The following is a 16,973-nucleotide window of genomic DNA, read 5'->3' on the forward strand; positions in this document are numbered from 1 at the left end:
ATTTTTGGTTGATAAAAATTTCCATTTTCAAGAATGCAGCTATATAACAGACTGTTATCCCAACAGTTAGAAAACATTAGAAAATATTTTGTTTTCTCAAAGTAACAGTTCTTACTCTGCAATATGAGGATTTTCCCTCTGGGTTTCTTCTCCAGTTAATATAATGCAAAACCCCTTCCATCAGAAATAAGGCTGGTGAAAGCTGCTTCCAACCAGTATCCGAAACTCTGCTTTTGTGTAACCTTGGAAATCCTAACTTCACCTCTTTGGTCCTCGGCTGTGTGATTTGTGAGAGCAAATGCAATTCTCAGGTCTGTGAAATAGAAGTGTAGAGATCTGGACTGTGAGTTTGGTTAGCTGCTGGCTGTGTGACTTGGGCTGATTTTCCTAATCTTCTTCAGTCTTTTACCATTTCTATGTTTAAAGAGTCCCTTACTATCCATCCCACTCACCTAACAAGAGCAGGGGAGAGATCAGTATGGTGAGTCAACCTGAATGTGCTTCATACCTAGTGCAATGTCACATGGAGAAAGAGGAATGAGGGATAATTGGCCCCTCTGCCCATGCCCAGCGCCAGCACATCTTCTGCCTCCCACCTCATTTCAGGCCTGATTCCTCCCAACACACATAGGCCCCACGTCCTTATCTGACTGTTGTTCATGCTGGTTCCCATCTGGAAATGCTTCCTTCTCCATCTTTCTCCTCAATTCCCAAGCTACTCTATATAATTCACTCTCACAAAGCCATTTCTGACCGCCACAGCCACCACTGGTCAACCTGTCTCTTCATTACTTACTATAATTAGTCGTATTAGCATTTAATTGTCTCCCTTTCATTCTGATTTCTTCCCCTCCTTAATGATGGATAGTAAGTAACTTACTGACCCACTTTATTTATTTATTTATTTATTTATTTATTTATTTATTTTTTGTATGTTTTAAGGTGGCATGCACAGAAAAGTTGCTATCTGCCCCTCGTAAGTGATCCAGGGAAGGCTCCCAGTCCAGGGATTCGAGTGGGTGGGCGAGAGGCTGTGTTGACCATTTGGTATTAGCTTACAGACTGGGAGTTAAAAAAACAAAACTAACCATCCTCCTAACACAGATGTATTAGAATAAAGAGAAAAAAAGGAAGTTAAAACTGGGTTTTTGCATCCATTTTTTCTGAGATAGGTATAGTTCTTCTTCATACTCTCAAGATATGAGAAAATGGAGGTCTGCATTGTCACAGCCAGCTCCTACATAATTCAGAGAGCTGATATTCCAGTGAGTTGGGGGTTTTTTTACGATTAAAATGTGAGAGTAAGAATATGCAAATATTCACTCCTGCAGATACCTATTGAGTTCCTCTTACATACTGAGCCCTAGACAGGGATGATAAGCAGAAAGACATGACCCTGGCTCATAAGAATGCCCCAGTCCAGTGGAAAAGACAGACAAGAAGATTCAGGGACAGAACAATGTGTGCTGTGGCAAAGGTGTGCAAAGCAAGTGCCCGGGAAGTTTTGTAGAAAAGGAATGTGAGCGGACTTGTGAAAAACTTAGGATTTAGCCAGGTCAGGAATGCAGGAAAGACCTTGAAGATGCATGGGGAAGTGGTCAAGAGTGAGGTTGGCTAACAGGAGTGGGGCCGGGTCTGGAGGAGGGCGATTGCCACACCGATAATTTCTATTTGGTCTGAAAACCAGAAAGAGCCATTGAGGGAATTCAAGTAGAGGAGGTGAAGTGATCACATTTGCATTTTAGAAAGATCCCGTATTTTTAAAATGACTATTGCATATAACTAATCACACTTACACTTAGTTTTTTCACCAGCAGGTTCTGGCCCACAGGCTTTAGAAGGTAGGAGTGCAGAAAGGGCTGGGAGTATGCCAAAGACATTTTTCAATTTTTGCCCAGGGCCTTCCAAAACAGAACCTGCCAGTGTCCTGAAAAGCCTGAGACCTGACTGTGTTACCTGGGGCAAGTCACTCCACCTCTCTGAGCCTCTCCTAATGTATTAAATGGAAGAAAGTGTATTAGATCAAGTAAAATCCAATTACTAGTTTATGACCTATATATATATTTTTATGAAATAGAATATGTCTAGGAAAACACTCCCTGTGTGTCTTCTTTACTCTCATACTACTACATTCACAACACTTCTGACTCTAGATGTGTGGGTTTTTTACACAACAAACAATTCTGCAGTACCAGCTGGGGTCCTACAATTCAGTTCAGTTCTGACACTATCAATCTGGAGTTAGGATCAAATCCTGTAAGTTAAGACTTAAGTCCCACAAGACTGCACCACTTTAAGTGGTCAGCCACAAGTCTGACCAACTATAAACCAGGGTTACTATGACCCCCTCCATGGGTTCATTAATTTGCTAGAATGGCTCATAGCATTTAGGGAAACACTTATGTTTAACCAGTTTATTATATAACAGAAGATATGATAAAGAATACAGGTGAATACCCAGATGAAGAGCTACATAGGGCAAGATCCAGAGAGTCCCAAGTACAGGAGCTTCTGTCCCCACGGAGTTGGGATGCGCCGGCCTCCTGCCATGTAGATGTGTTCACCAGCCTGGAAGCTCTCTGAACCTCGTACTTTGGGGATTTTATGGAACTGTCATAGGTATGACATAGGTATGGATGGTCGTTAACTCTACTTCTAAGCCCCCCTCCCCCTTCCCGGAGGATGGGGGACAGGGCTGAAAGTCCCAAGCTTCTAATCAGAGCTAGGTCTTTCTGGTGACCAGCCCCCATCCTGAAAGCTATTCAAGAGCCCACCAAGAGTCACCTGCTTAGAACAAAAGACACTCCCATCACCCAGGAAATTCCAAGGGATTGAGGAGCTCTGTGTCAGGAACCAGAATCAAAGGCCAGATATTGAGGAGATGCCCCTCATGTCTTATCACTTAGGAAATTATAAGGTTTTTAGGAGCTCTGTACCAGGAGCTGGGAGCAGAGGGCAGAGACCAATATGTGTATGTTCTATTATTTTACAAATACATGGGGGAAAAGCACATAGTAAGGATATTATTGTTTTCTGAAACTTTTTTCTCAGATATATATGCACGTATTTGCACATGTGCATACTAGGTGGTGATGTGAATGTACTTCTAATTCCAGGGAACAGGGATTTGAAAACTGATGGACAAATAAGCTCCCTTCCTATTCTAAGACTCTTTGATTCCCCCCTTATACTGCTGACTATTAAGTTGCTGAGGGTTGTTCTAGAAGGGTATAGGCAGTACTTAACTACTATTGTGCCCATGACACTGAGATACTTAAATATGCATATAGGTCCTTTTATAAGGCTTGTCTGTGAAAGTGCTTTCACATTTTTATTCTTAAATGCTGTAGTGTTCTTTCAAGCAGTACTGTAATGTGAAAGCCTTGCTTTTAACTTTTGTGTTGTCAATAGCAACACCTAGTGGTAAAAGAGCCCAATTGCAAGTATCCTGTAGTGATCACCAAGTCCCATTTGTAAATTATTAAAAACAAACTGGAAACTCACATTTTTTTCCTATACTGAAATATACTTCACATGAGAATTAAAAAAGCCTATGGCTGCATTATGGTTTCTTGGATTTCTTGGAAGCTTTTCAAATACCCAGAAATCACTGATACAAGTGAGGCAAACATTTAACTAAGCATACCCTGATAGATTAACCGGGAAATCATAGTTCAAGATTATCTACAGCCTTTGGTGCATTGTTATTTACACATGCATGCCAGATCTTCAGGGTTTAGCGTGATGCCTGGCACGTGGTAATACTCACTAAATCTTTGTGGGATGTTTGTATATGTAGCTGAATACTGAGCACAGGGAAAGATCTCATGATCTTTCTGCAGGCACCAGGAACTGGACCTGCTTTCCTCTTTCGAGAACTGTGACCCACTCTTTCCTTTAAGACTTCTTTTCCCTGACACAGCGGTGGAGTGGGACGTGGTCTCCTCCACCCCTTTCTTCAATAGATTCAGAGCGAAGAGCCAGGCCCTTACCTGCTTATTAATAGGGAAATGGCTAAATCAAATGTGATGCCACATGGCAGTTAAGAGGAATGAATTCGATCTCCATTCGATCTCCAAATAGGCAGTTCTCATAAATAGATTGTTGAGTTAAAACAGAAAACAGAAACTAGATGATAAATATGCATGCAATTTAACACTATTTATATAAAAAATACACCAATACCACACATTTTCTATAGTACGTATACAGTATATGTATGTGAAAACATTAAAAATGATCTAGAAGGACACACACCAAATTTGTAAGAGAGGTTACCTCGGAAAGTGGAGAGTAGGAACTTGGAAGAAATCAAAGATATTGGCTTTTTTTGTAATGCTACAGTTATCTAGCCATAGACTGTGAAACTAAAATTCATTTTTAGAAAAGATTTTAGTCCTCATAACTTGGAAGCCAAAGAAACATTTGAAGGAGAAAATTTTAAATGTGCTTAAGTGTAAATCACCCGTGGATAACGGCAGTTAAATTTTTGTATTTCTTCATACTAGTTTAAACATATTTAATTAGAGCATTCCGCATATGGTTTTACATTATGATTTTTCCCACTTAATGTTATATTGGCAGCATTTTCCCATGTCACGTGGTTCTTTCAAAAAACAACTTAAAATGACAAGTAATCTTCTATATCACAATGTCCCAACTAATTCTCCTATTGTTGGACTTTTAGGTTGTTTCTAATTCTTCACTGTTTAATTAGTATACATTCACTGAGCACTCAGCCTGCTGCGTGGTCAGGACATGTGCTAGGGAGATAGTGGTCTGTAAGGTAGACATAGCCCCTCTCTCAGAGAGCTTTCAGAATGTCATGCAGTAAGAAACGTGTGCAGAGACATTTGCTCACATTTGGTTTCTTTAGGTTATACTGTTACTAAGGAAATGAACAGATCAAAGGATATGGAATGTCTTAAGACTTCCGATTCATGTCACTAAATTGTTCCCCAGTAAGGCAATACTGATTTATATGCACAGCAGTAGACTGTATTTTACCATTTCCTAAAATCTTTGAAAATAATTTTATTTTTCCTTTGCTTTTATTATGGAATTGATCATTTTTTTCTTCATGTCTTGGTAAAACTTGCACGGATTCTCAGCTTTGTTTCTTCCCAATATCTATGCATTTCTCAATGCTGCTAGAGTTAGCTTTCCAGTTTCTTTATTGTCTGTTTTATTGCCCCATATCTCTGTTTTTTTGCCATCAGAGCTGACCGTCCATATATTGGTTCTATTACAAACAGAAAGCATAGAGTTAAACAATTAGGATATGTATGTAATTTAAAAAATATATTATGGAAAATCTTATACATACTCAAAAGTAAAGAAAATAATATAATGAACCCTCACATACTTATATATCAGAATCTGTAAACTACCAAGATCTTTGCCATATTTGCTTCATTTAACTTTACATTTGCATAAATATTATAAAGAAAATTGCAGACATTATGTCATTTGCTTTTACAGGTGCATACTAAATATTATTCATTTGATCTGTTCTGACAAATTTTACTTCAGTCTTAGATGTTAAAACATCTTTGGGTTCTTGTCCTCTGCTGCTTCTCCAGAGGTGGAGCTTTGCACCCTCTTTTGGATTACGCCTTTGCCAGTGACACTGGGGAACTTTCCTCTAAAATGGCCCACTGTTGAACCCTCTTACACTGCTACTGGGAATGCAAGCTGGTGCAGCCACTCTGCAAGAAGTTAAAAATAGAGCTACCCTACAACTAGCAATTGCACTACTGGGTATTTACCCCAAAGATACAAATGTAGTGATCCGAAGGGGCACCTGCACCCCAGTGTTCCGAGCAGCAATCTCCACAATAGCCAGACTCTGGAAGTAGCTGAGATGTCCTTCAACAGAGGAATGGAGAAAGAAGATGTGGTCCATGTATACAATGGGATATTACTCAGCTATCAGAAAGAATGAATATTTACCATTTACATTGACGTGGATGGAACTGGAAGGTATTATGCTGAGTAAAAGAAGTCAATTAGAGAAAGACAGTTATACTATGGCTTCACTCATATGTGGAATATAAGAAACAGCACTGAGGATCATAGGGGAAGGGAGGGAAAACTGAATGGGAAGTCATCAGAGAGGCAGAAAAACTATGAGAAACTCTTAACTACAGGAAACAAACTGAGGGTTGCTGGAGGGGAGGTGGGTGGGGGGATGGGGTATTGGGTGATGGGCATTAAGGTGATGAGCACTGGGTGTTATACACAACTGATAAATTACCGAACATTACATCTGAACCTAATGATGTACTTTATGTTGGCTAATGGAATTTAAATAAAAAAATTGAGTGTACTTTAAGAAGACCTCAAAAACAAAACAAAACAAACAAACAAAAAAAAAACGGCCCACTGTTCCTTAATTAGGTCAGCTGAAACCACCAAAACAGAATGCAAAATGTACATTTTGCAGGTTCTGCAGACTGGACCCATCCACAGATCCTCACCACATTGGAGACATTTCATAAACAATGTCAAACCATAGACAACTTCTTGTGACTGTTCTCAACTGTGATTAAAAACAATTATGTAATATGTAACTAAGTCTGCTCACTGTTGTATAGATTTAAACAATAGCTGGTTTCTTGTGAAGGAACCCCTTTAAAAGCCTGAAAATATATAGAACCTATTTTTAGAAAAATTGTGTGTGATATATGTGGGTTTGTGTATGCATACACACACACATCCCTGATATTTATCAGAAAATTCTGCATACATGGGGCACCTGAGTGCTCAGTTGGCTAAGCATCCTACTCTTGATTTCGGCTCAGGTCATGATCTCACGGTGGAGCTTGCTTACGGTTCTCTCTCCCTCTCACTCTGCCCCTCACCGTCCACCACATGTATGCATATGCACGCACTCTTAAAAAAAAAAAAAGGAAAAAAGGAAATTCTGCATACAGTTGCAGGTGGTTCCTAGACCCTTGAAAATCTATGACACAAACCCTAGATCAAGAATCTTGGTCAATAAATTGCATTCACAATGGCTTTCTTCTAGTACACACACACACACACACACACACACAGAGGCACACATGCATGTATGTTATGTCATGGGCAAGAAAAAGAAGAGTATAATGACAGAAGAAAAACCTGCCTAATTATAAACATTAAAAAATGGACAAAATAAATTACTGCATATGGAGCTAAAAGGGTTGGGGAAAAAAAATGGGACCTACTGGGAACCTAAAGAGGGGGAAAGTGGTCCTACTTACCTGCAAATATACACAAAACAGCACCTGAAGCTGTCAAACTATATAGAAAAAAGTATAAAGACTTATCATAAACTTGGATAAATTCACAAATCTGATGGGGAAAGAAATGATATAATAAAATCATCTGTTTCATATCACTGTTTCCAAAGCAGGTGTTAATGGACAAAACATGTCTCAACAAGTAATGTTTCAACTGTTCTCAGCTGTGATTGAAATATTATTTAACATGTGGCTTCCTTTGCCCACTATTGTACAGATTTAAACATTAGCTGATTGGTAAAAGAGGTAAGGAAGCTTAATATTTTCATTATCCTCTAAACTTATTTGAAAATCTGGGTATGTTCAATATGTCCTACACTTTTAGCCCAGCCAAGTAACTTGACCCCTTGTTCTAATGAACCATAGCAAAAGAGATTTTAGAAAGCTAGACTTAAAAAAAAAGAAACAAAAACTACTCGTTGTGAGTAGATTAAAGAACAGAATTCATGTCAGTAACTTATTACCACAAATAATCAAGCAGATCACTGGTAAGGACCTGTGGAAAGTACTTCTCTGGAGGCTGTGAAGGGGTGATCGGGGGCCATGATTTCCTCCTCTCCCTCCTGAGGGAGCCGCTCTCCTTGGCACTCGAATTGCTGTTTGAAGGCGTCAGGTTGTCTGGGAAGCAGAATGTGTTAAAGGAAGTGATCTCGATGGGGCTCATTATTATGTCTGACTTAAGGTCCAAGGATCTGGGTGTGAGGGGCCCCCTCATTTTTGAAGATACACACACATACTAAAGGCTTGAGTGACAATCTGAATGAGGTGGTGACTGCATTTCGAACATGTTAGTTGTCTGTGTTCATGAGTCCCTTCAAATGTGTCACTCTAAAAGTGACTTTCTGAGACCATTTATGCCCCAAAACATACAATTTTAATGTTGTAATGCTTTGGTCTAAAACCTCTGTGGTCACGTTTTCATAATAAGGTTTAAAATCCACTTATCTTCTTCACATACTAACATAAAATCACTTTACCAAATAATATGGACAGGAATTGTGCTGGAAACTAAGAATGCTCAGTACAACCTACTAAGACAATCCCCCTACTATAATGTCCTAAGAAATGTGAGCTAATACTTGAATGATCCATTTAAACAGATTTTCTAGGCTAAAATAAAGATTATATAAGCTACTGGTAGTGAAAATTTTATAGTAATATGGTAATTTATTATTATTATTTTTAAAGATTTTATTTATTTATTTGACACAGAGACAGCCAGTGAGAGAGACAGCCAGTGAGAGAGAGACGAGCAGGGGGAGTGGGAGAGGAAGAAGCAGGCTCCCAGCAGAGGAGCCTGATGTGGGGCTCGATCCCAGAACACTGGGATCATGCCCTGAGCCGAAGGCAGACGCTTAACGACTGAGCCACCCAGGCGCCCCGTAATATGGTAATTTATAATCTTGGCCTCTTTTCTTGACTGTGCAAAGCCAATAAAGAAACGTTAGCTACTTGGACAACCTTGAAACAGACTCCAGGAGTTTTATCCACAGCATGACCATTATGACCAAATCCTGCCACCAGATTATCTTCCTAGAATGAAACAAAGGAAATTCATGTATTTTATAACAGGACTGTTTGTTCCCTTACTTTTGAGATTAGAAAGCTCTTTATGTACTTTTGATACAAGTCTGTTGTTGGACGTGTGATTTGCAAATGTTTTTATCTAATCTGTGGTTTGTATTTTCATCCTAAGATCTTTTGGAGTAAAATTTTTTAAAAGTCCAATATATCCTTTTGTTTTTGGTTTGTGGAATATACTTTTGGTGTATTGTCTAAAAGTTCTTCGCCTAACTGTAAGTCATGAAGATATTGTTTTCTTCCACAAGTTTTACAGCTTTACGTTTTATTCAGATACTATGATCCATTTTGAATTAATTTCTGTATAAGGTGTGAGATTTAGGTTGAGGCCCATTCTTTTTTTGCAAATGAAAGTCGATACTATTTATTATAAAAACTGTTTCCTCTATTGAATTGCTTTTTTATCTGTCAAAAATCAGTTGGTCTTACCTATTTATGGATTCTATTTTGATCTGTGTTCCTCCTTCAATACCACACCCTCTTGATTACTATAGCTACAGATTAAGTTTTAAAACCAAGTTTTGTGATTCCTCTACCTTTCATTTTCAGTATTGTTTTAGCTATTCTAGTTCTTTTGCCTTTTCATATAAATTTTAGAATTAGCTTTTCTATTGCTATAGGAAAAAAAAAAATCTGCTGGGATTTTGCTTAAACTTTGCACCCAAGGTGTCTCATTTTCTCTGACCCTACAGCCTCCATGTGCAGTCAAGCACAGCCCAGGGCGGGGCACACACTTCATGCTGGGTCCAAGAAGGGACAGTTTCTGTCACAAAGCAGTGGGAGATGGGTGAGAGGAATACACAGGAAGCAGAATGAGCTATAAGGAGGAGGCAGATTCAAAAAACTTTGGGGTTTGAGCCATCTGAGGTGGATTTGGGTCAGTCCGTCACTTAGCTAGCTATAGGAGAGGCATCCAGGGTGCACCCAGCAGACACATGCAAGCCAGTCACAGGATGCCTTAACTCCCAGGTGTGTTCTGTTCTACAGGTTTGACTGAGGTTTCAATAGCACAGGAAAGAGGACATCCTGTAGAGGGGTGGGTGGGTGTCAGTGCCACCCCATCCTTTAGCCCTGCCCAAGCCTTCTCCCTCTTGCATGGCCAGGCAGCACCTCCTAGCTCTCTGCACCTTGGCTGACCCTGGGGATGGAATCTTGTGGCCCTTGGCAGCCTCTTGTGGTTCAGGCCAGGGTAGGGAGTAGGGGATGGGGAGGGGGTTAGCACAAGACCCAGAGATATCCTGGGTTGGGTCCATTATGGCCATCCGAAAGCATCTGGTCAGCCTTTGAGGATGATTTAACCAGTATCTGTGCAACTACATATACTAGTAAGCCCTGGAATAGAAACCAAGAACAGCCCATCTTATTACCAGTATAAATGTATCAAATTAACATGTACCTCGTAAGTTTATACAATGTTGTATGTCAGACTTTGCATTTCAATTAAAAAAGGCAGCCCTTCTCCATCCTCGTGGAAAGCCAAATCACACAATCATTTGTGGCAAGCATAAACACAAGTGTGACATGTCTGGGGATCAGTGACGTCTGAGATGGAAGCAGCAGGTGGCACAAGATACCTCCTGAACCTGCACAGGGAATGCAAGTTTGAGCAAGGGGGAGAGGTCAGTATTGGTGCAACAGGCAAGGACCAGACAAAACACAGATCTCCGTGCCACAGAAAGGATCATGGTCTTGACCTTATGCAAAATGGAAAGCCAAAGAATTTCCATTTTACAAGACCCTAAACATAACCTAACACTAGGCTTTGATCAAAGAGCAAGTAACCCACATTTATTAATGCTGCCAACAGTAGTTCCATGGTATTCATGGTATTTAGGAGACTTACCAGTCTCCTAAAATGGTACAGTATACATTGCATCTCTGCAGTAAGGAAAACAGACACAAAACATATTTTTGGTTTATGAAAAATTTATTGTCATGTTTTCACCATCAAAACTTATGATCTTGGTCTTTCCTTCTTGCCTTTGTATAAGGCCAAAAGAGAGACATTGGCTACTTTGACAACCTTAAAGCGAACTCCAGGAATGTCACCAACAGCATGGCCTTTGCGACCAAATCCAGCAACCAGAACCTCATCGTTTTCCTGGAATAAAATCAACAGTTTACTTCTGGTGTCACTGGCAATCACTAAAAATACCCATTCATCATATAAAAAACTGGGAAAAACCATCACAGAAACAAGAGACACTTACCTCAATAAAATTCAAACAACCATCATTGGGTACGAAGGCTGTGATTTTTTTGCCATTCTTGATCAGCTGGACCCTGACGCACTTCCTGATGGCAGAATTTGGCTGCTTGGCTTCAACCCCTCTAAAACGTAAATGGCACAACACAGTGAGCTGCCTTTCTGAGAAGAGATTCCTTTTAGTTTGTCAGGCATCCAACTTATCAGAAATTATACTGTTTTCACCTTTTCAGCCTAATCCTAAATTGGCAAACTCATTTTATCAACTAAGCTTTTCCTCAGTCTGGCACAATAAACAGGGAAAACCTCTGGCCCCTTTACCAGTTGTAAAAAATATATTACCAAGAAATGGAGCTAGACGGGGTGCCTGGGTGGCTCAGTCGTTAAGCATCTGCCTTTGGCTCAGGGCGTGATCCCAGGGTCCTGGGATCAAGCCCCGCATTGGGTTCCCTGCTCCGCTGGGAGCTTTCTTCCTCTCCCACTCCCCCTGCTTGTGTTCCCTCTCTCGCTGGCTGTCCCTCAAATAAATATAATCTTTGGGTAAAAAAAAAAAAAAGAAAGAAAATGAAATGGAGCTAGAAAGCCTGGATTCAAATCCTGACTGCTAGTAAGTTGACTGGAGCCTTAACGATTTGTAACCTCAGGCAAAAAACTTCTCTTTACCTTAGTTTTCCCAAGTAGAAAGATGTGACTGATTACCAAGGTTAAATAGTTGATGGATGCCAACTGCTTAGAACAGTTCCCACATGCTTTAAGCGCTCGTAACGTCCCTTACTTCATTACTGTTACTTTTCCCACCTAAAAGCAACCCCAATTCATTGTAAGCTAAAGTTAAGAGATTAAAAATCTTAGTAACCTAACCTCCAAACCCTCACGTTACCAACTTTCAAGCAAATACTGCTACAGAAAGACCTAGAATTTACATTACCACTTCTTTAAATGTATTTGAGTTACCATAGTTCCCTCTCTTGAAGAGAGAAACCGTGGTCTTTCACTTACACTTTTTCCAGAACAATTCCTTTTGCATGGGAAGCGCCTCCAAAAGGGTTGGCCTTCAGGGCTGTGCCCAAATGAGCTTTCTTGTACTGTTTATCATGCCACTTCTGATCTCGTCTGTGGCTGCGGAGCTTCCTGGCAGTACGGAGACCGCGACACTTGCCTAAAAATAGAATCCCATTAGCTTCTCTGTAAACACCCCAGTCATATTTACATCTTCTAAGACCCTAGCCTCACCTGGACTACAAGCCGATAAGCTCTTTCATCACACCTTAGCACATGGTCCAAACCTCCAAGTTTCCCTCAAACCAACAAGAACGTGGACACAAGCGCTCCACTGGGTGAATGCACCCAATTCACTCCCTTGGGTGCATTCTCCCAAAGGAATGAGCCCTCTCATCAACGCTCTGGGGCACACGGGCCACCCAACGTCCGTGATCAGGCGAGGTCTGCGGCCTCTACGCCGCATGGGCCCCTGCCGCACCGGGCCATGTGCCGCGATAGCGGCGCTTCCCTGGCCTTCCCCACTGGGCCTCTCGGTGGCGTCCACCTCACCGCTCTGTTCCTATCCGCCCGCCCGACCCCGAACCCTCGAATTCGGCTTGCGGGCCCCTCAGCCCGACCCCGAACAGCTTACCCATCCTGCCGGCACCACGGGCCTGAGCGAAAGAGGGAAGCGGAGCAGGAAGGAGCCACAAGCCACTGCGAATAAGCTCCGCCCAGCCAAGGACCCATGCAGCTGTCTGCGTAGCGCCTCGTCCGAAGCCGGCACCCCTTGTTTGAGAATGGCAAGTTTGCACCACTTTCCAGAATCTGTGTCTTATTTACTTTGTGTAAAATTCAGTGTTACCTAACTTGCATTGTTGTTTATTTCGTTTTATGCCAATGTTAAGTGACAGAAGAAATGTGGACTACCAATCCCAGAATTCTTTGCATGAGACTCGAGCGAGGCGCAGGCGCTCCTGGCAAACCCACAGAGGCGGGGTTTACTGGAGCTAAGTCGGAGTAAAGAGAGGGGACTCGTCGTCGTCTGTGTGTGGTAGAGTGGAGCCCTTATCCTTGTAGTTTGGGAAGTTAACGCCGCTGAGCCTTAAACCCTACTCACAAGCCAAATCGTAAATTGAAAAAAAGAATTACTGAAGGGATATGTTGTAGTAATTGGGAGATAGACCAAGCCTTAAAACCAAAGCTGCTACTTAGGGGTGGTTGTGTGACCTTGGGCGATTTATTTAACTTTTTATTTTTATTTTTTTTTAATTTTTATTTATTTATTTGACAGAGAGAGAGAGACAGCCAGTGAGAGAGGGAAAACAAGCAGGGGGAGTGGCAGAGGAAGAAGCAGGCTCCCAGCGGAGGAGCCCAGTGTGGGGCTGGATCCTAAAACGCTGGGATCACCCTCTGAGCTGAAGGCTTAACGACTGAGCCACCCAGGCGCTCCTCATATAACTTTTTATTTATTTATTTTTTAAGATTTTATTTATTTATTTGACAGAGAGACAGCCAGCGAGAGAGGGAACAGAAGCGGGGGGGGGGGGGGGGGGGGGGAGGGAGAGGAAGAAGCAGGCTCCCAGCAGAGGAGCCTGATGTGGGGCTCGATCCCAGAACGGTGGGATCACGCCCTGAGCCGAAGACAGACGCCTAAAGACTGCGCCAACCCAGGCGCCCCTCATATAACTTTTTAAACTGAGGTTTCTCTTTAGAATGAAATAGATTTGAGATTTCTGGGATGTTGGGTAATTATACAGCTATTTTTTAAAATGTTTTCTTCGTGCCAGGCATTGTTCTAGGCTCTGAGGATACAATAGTTAAGGAGTGTAAAGAGATCTGTTTTTATATTCTAGGTGCAAAAAGGCAGAAAACATATAGAAGTATATTTAAAAATAAAGAGGAAAGTTTTAAATATGACAAGGGTTATAGAGAATATAGAATTGGTTAGGTGGAAGTGACTTGGGGATGAGGGTGGCTACTGTGGAATTGGGTAGTTTTAGAAGCCATCTCTGTGGAGATTACATTTGAGCTGTGATCCTAAAGGGAGGGAGTCATTTAGACAAGAATAATGGGTAGTATATGGGGTAGAGCTTTCAGGAAGAAGGATTCTCAGTAAGTAGAATGGGCTGGCAGTTTTCCAGAACTGGAGGATCAGGGTGTGGGGAGCTCAGTGAGTGAGGACCAGTGTGGCACTAGATGAGGTCTGAGAGGTGCACAGGGAAACATGGAGCCTGTAAATCATGCTCAAGGCTTTGTTTACTCTTTGTGTGTTTGAATGCCATTGGAAACTTCTGAGCAGGGGAGCAACAAGATAGGATTTATATTTTTATAGGATCACTCTGGCTGTTGTGAGGAGAATAAGAGATGAATCTGTGAGGCCAGTTGAGAGGGTGTTACAAATACTCCAGTTGAAATGTACAATGATGGCTTAGACTGTCAGGTGGAAAAAAGTGGTTGGGTAAGAAATGGTTGAGCCAGTAGAATTTGCGGAGGACTGTAGGTTGTGATGTTGGAGTTAGGGTTTTCAACCTGAGCAATTGGGTGACTTGTGGTGTTATTTATTGAGTGGAATATACTGGGAGAGGAACAGATTCAGAAGGGGAAATTAAGAGTTCTGTAAAGAATGTGTAACTTTGAGATCCTATTTGACATCCAGGTAAAGATGGGAAGTAGGTAGTTGGGTATATGCATATGGAGTTGGGTATATGCATATGGAGTTCAGGGGAGTCATCAGTGAATAGACAGTATTGAAAACCATAGCCCTAAGTAAGATCACTTAGGGAATGAATGTAGTTAGAAGAGAGAAATGTTGGAGACCTGAGCCCTGAGCAAAACTTAGTGATACAGAAGAGGCAGGTGAAGCAAAATAGACTGAGGGGTTGCCAATGTTGCACTCTAATCAACGCCAAATGGAGAAGTAGAAGTGAGCAAGTGTGAAAAGGGGGTAAGATGAGGACTGAGAATTGTCTTGCATTTGGCAATGCAGAGGATATTGGTGACTTTGTCAATCGGGGATCCATGCAGTGGCACAGATGGAAGCCTTATTGGGTCAGAGCCAAGAGAATATGGGAAAGAAGGAAGTGTAGACAGCAATTACAGACATACTTCTGCAAGAAATTTTTCTATGATTTGCAGAGAAAAGAGGTTCTATCAGGAGGAGGATGTGGTGTTGGGATGAGTTTGTTTGAGATGGTGGATTTTATGACATTTTTGTAGGGGATTGTTCCAGTAGAGAAGAAAAAATGGATAGTTCATTAGAGGAAGGGGATAATTGCATAAACAGGTGCTTGAGGAGACTGGAGGCGTGCCCAAGTGGAGGAATTGCTCTTAGGAATAATAACAGTTTATTTGTAGTAATAGAGAAGGCAGAGTATGGGGTCTAACTACAAGTAAATTGGAAGATTTGTTGATGGAGAGATGTGGAACTTCTCTTTTGATTGCTCTTTCCTTAATGAATTCAGTAAGGTCATCAGTGCAGAGAAAGAGTAGGGAAAAGACGTTGGAAGAGAGAAGATAGGGTGTGAAATCATCTAGAATAACACTATTTAAATAGTATTACTTAATACTATGTGCCACATACTGTTTTAGGTGCCTTACATTTAGTAACTCATTTAATTCTTACAACACTAGAAAGCGAATATTTTTATTATCCCCGTTTTACTGAGGGATAGTGCCTCAGTCCATTCATGCTACTATAACAAAATACTGTAGATCGGGTACTTATAAATAACAGAAATTTATTTCTTGCCGTTCTGGAGTTAGAAGTCCACGATCAAGGTGCTGGCAGATTTGGTATCTGGTGAGAGCTTACTTCTTGGTTCATAGACCGCTCTCTTTGCTATAATCTCAAATAGCAGAAGGGCCAAGTCAGCTCTTTGGGGGTGCTATTTTATTTGTTTATTTGTTTTTTCCAGTTTTATTGAGATATAACTGACATATTGGGGTCTTTTTATAAGGGTCCTAATCCCAATTCATGAGGACTGCACCCTTCTGACCTAACCATCTCCCAAAGGCCTACTCCCTACAGCTACTAATAACATCACTGGGAGCAGGTTTCAATATATGAGTTTTGCCTCCTAACCAAGAAGTGTATGAGGATAGTTTGACAAGACAATATAGGGATGTTGAACAGTTCTGAGGGCCCATTTGACACTGTAGTTAGAAAGTTATATCAGTCAGCATGATTTTGTGTATCCTTCAGATTCATTCAGTATAATTACTTGGTAGGTGGAGAGTTCGTTTTAACAGGGCTGGCGGTGGGATCTAGTCAGGTAAATGTGATGGAAGAAGGGCAAGGGAGTTGAGAGTGATTGCAAGGGAAGGTTGCAGTGAACCATGAGATTGAAGCTGGAGGAGTAGAGAGCCAGGAATAGTCAGAACACTTCTGAAGACCTGGCCCTACCAGATATGAGAAATTTCTATGAAGCTAGGTAAGATGGTGCAGTTTTAGTACAGAAGAAGGTATGCTGACCAATGAATAGAATAAAGAGGCCAGCAAGAGACTTATGAATGTAGAATACTATTAACTAACAGAATTAGATGTCAGATCAGTGTGTAAAGGGAGGATTGGTGGAGCTGCACAAAATCCAGTTACTCAAAGTAAATTGGATCACCATGTCAGGCTAGAAACAAAATCAACTCCAGACAGTTTGAGAACCTACATGCCAACAACAAAAATTTTAATTTCTTGATAGAAAACAAAGATGAATATCTTTATGAACTAGGGAAAGAAAGGTACTTCTAAACGGGATAAAAAGAAATGAATTACTGCATTACCTACAGTAAGGGACAAGGAAGGACTCGGCTGTATTGCTTAGGGACAGAATTCAGAATAACTATTATACTATAGTGTTTTCTGGGAGGTATTTTTTTAAAGATATATTTATTTATTTTAGAGAGAGAATGAGAGAGTGAGG

The 16,973-nt window shown here is 41.1% G+C and overlaps 2 protein-coding genes across 2 annotated transcripts in view; one reads left to right on the forward strand and one right to left on the reverse strand.

Annotated features, from left to right (window-relative positions):
* The window catches only part of ATG10 (autophagy related 10), a 450,669-nt gene that overhangs the window by 391,541 nt on the left and 42,155 nt on the right, over window positions 1-16,973 (forward strand). Inside the window, exon 16 of the mRNA XM_057307382.1 lies at window positions 5,583-6,172. The gene's annotated coding sequence lies outside the window, so the exon portion shown is untranslated. Of the gene's footprint in view, window positions 1-5,582 lie in introns of the transcript that reaches the window.
* RPS23 (ribosomal protein S23) lies at window positions 10,776-12,811 on the reverse strand. The gene is made up of 4 exons (XM_026498673.4): window positions 12,707-12,811; window positions 12,073-12,232; window positions 11,078-11,198; window positions 10,776-10,968 (listed from the first exon to the last, which is right to left on the reverse strand). The coding sequence occupies exons 1-4, from the start codon at window positions 12,708-12,710 to the stop codon at window positions 10,822-10,824; spliced, it is 432 nt and encodes a 143-aa protein (XP_026354458.1). The 5' UTR covers window positions 12,711-12,811; the 3' UTR covers window positions 10,776-10,821.

Source organism: Ursus arctos, unplaced genomic scaffold, assembly GCF_023065955.2.
Source record: "Ursus arctos isolate Adak ecotype North America unplaced genomic scaffold, UrsArc2.0 scaffold_5, whole genome shotgun sequence".
Classification (NCBI taxonomy): Eukaryota; Metazoa; Chordata; class Mammalia; order Carnivora; family Ursidae; genus Ursus; species Ursus arctos.

Excerpts from the sequence above, each read along its gene's own strand:
- RPS23 (XM_026498673.4), bottom strand. Across the intron at positions 11,199-12,072 it reads GGAATTGTTCTGGAAAAAGT|AGGGGTTGAAGCCAAGCAGC; the intron begins GTAAGTGAAAGA and ends TTTACGTTTTAG. Across the intron at positions 10,969-11,077 it reads GTTGTTTGAATTTTATTGAG|GAAAACGATGAGGTTCTGGT; the intron begins GTAAGTGTCTCT and ends ATTTTATTCCAG.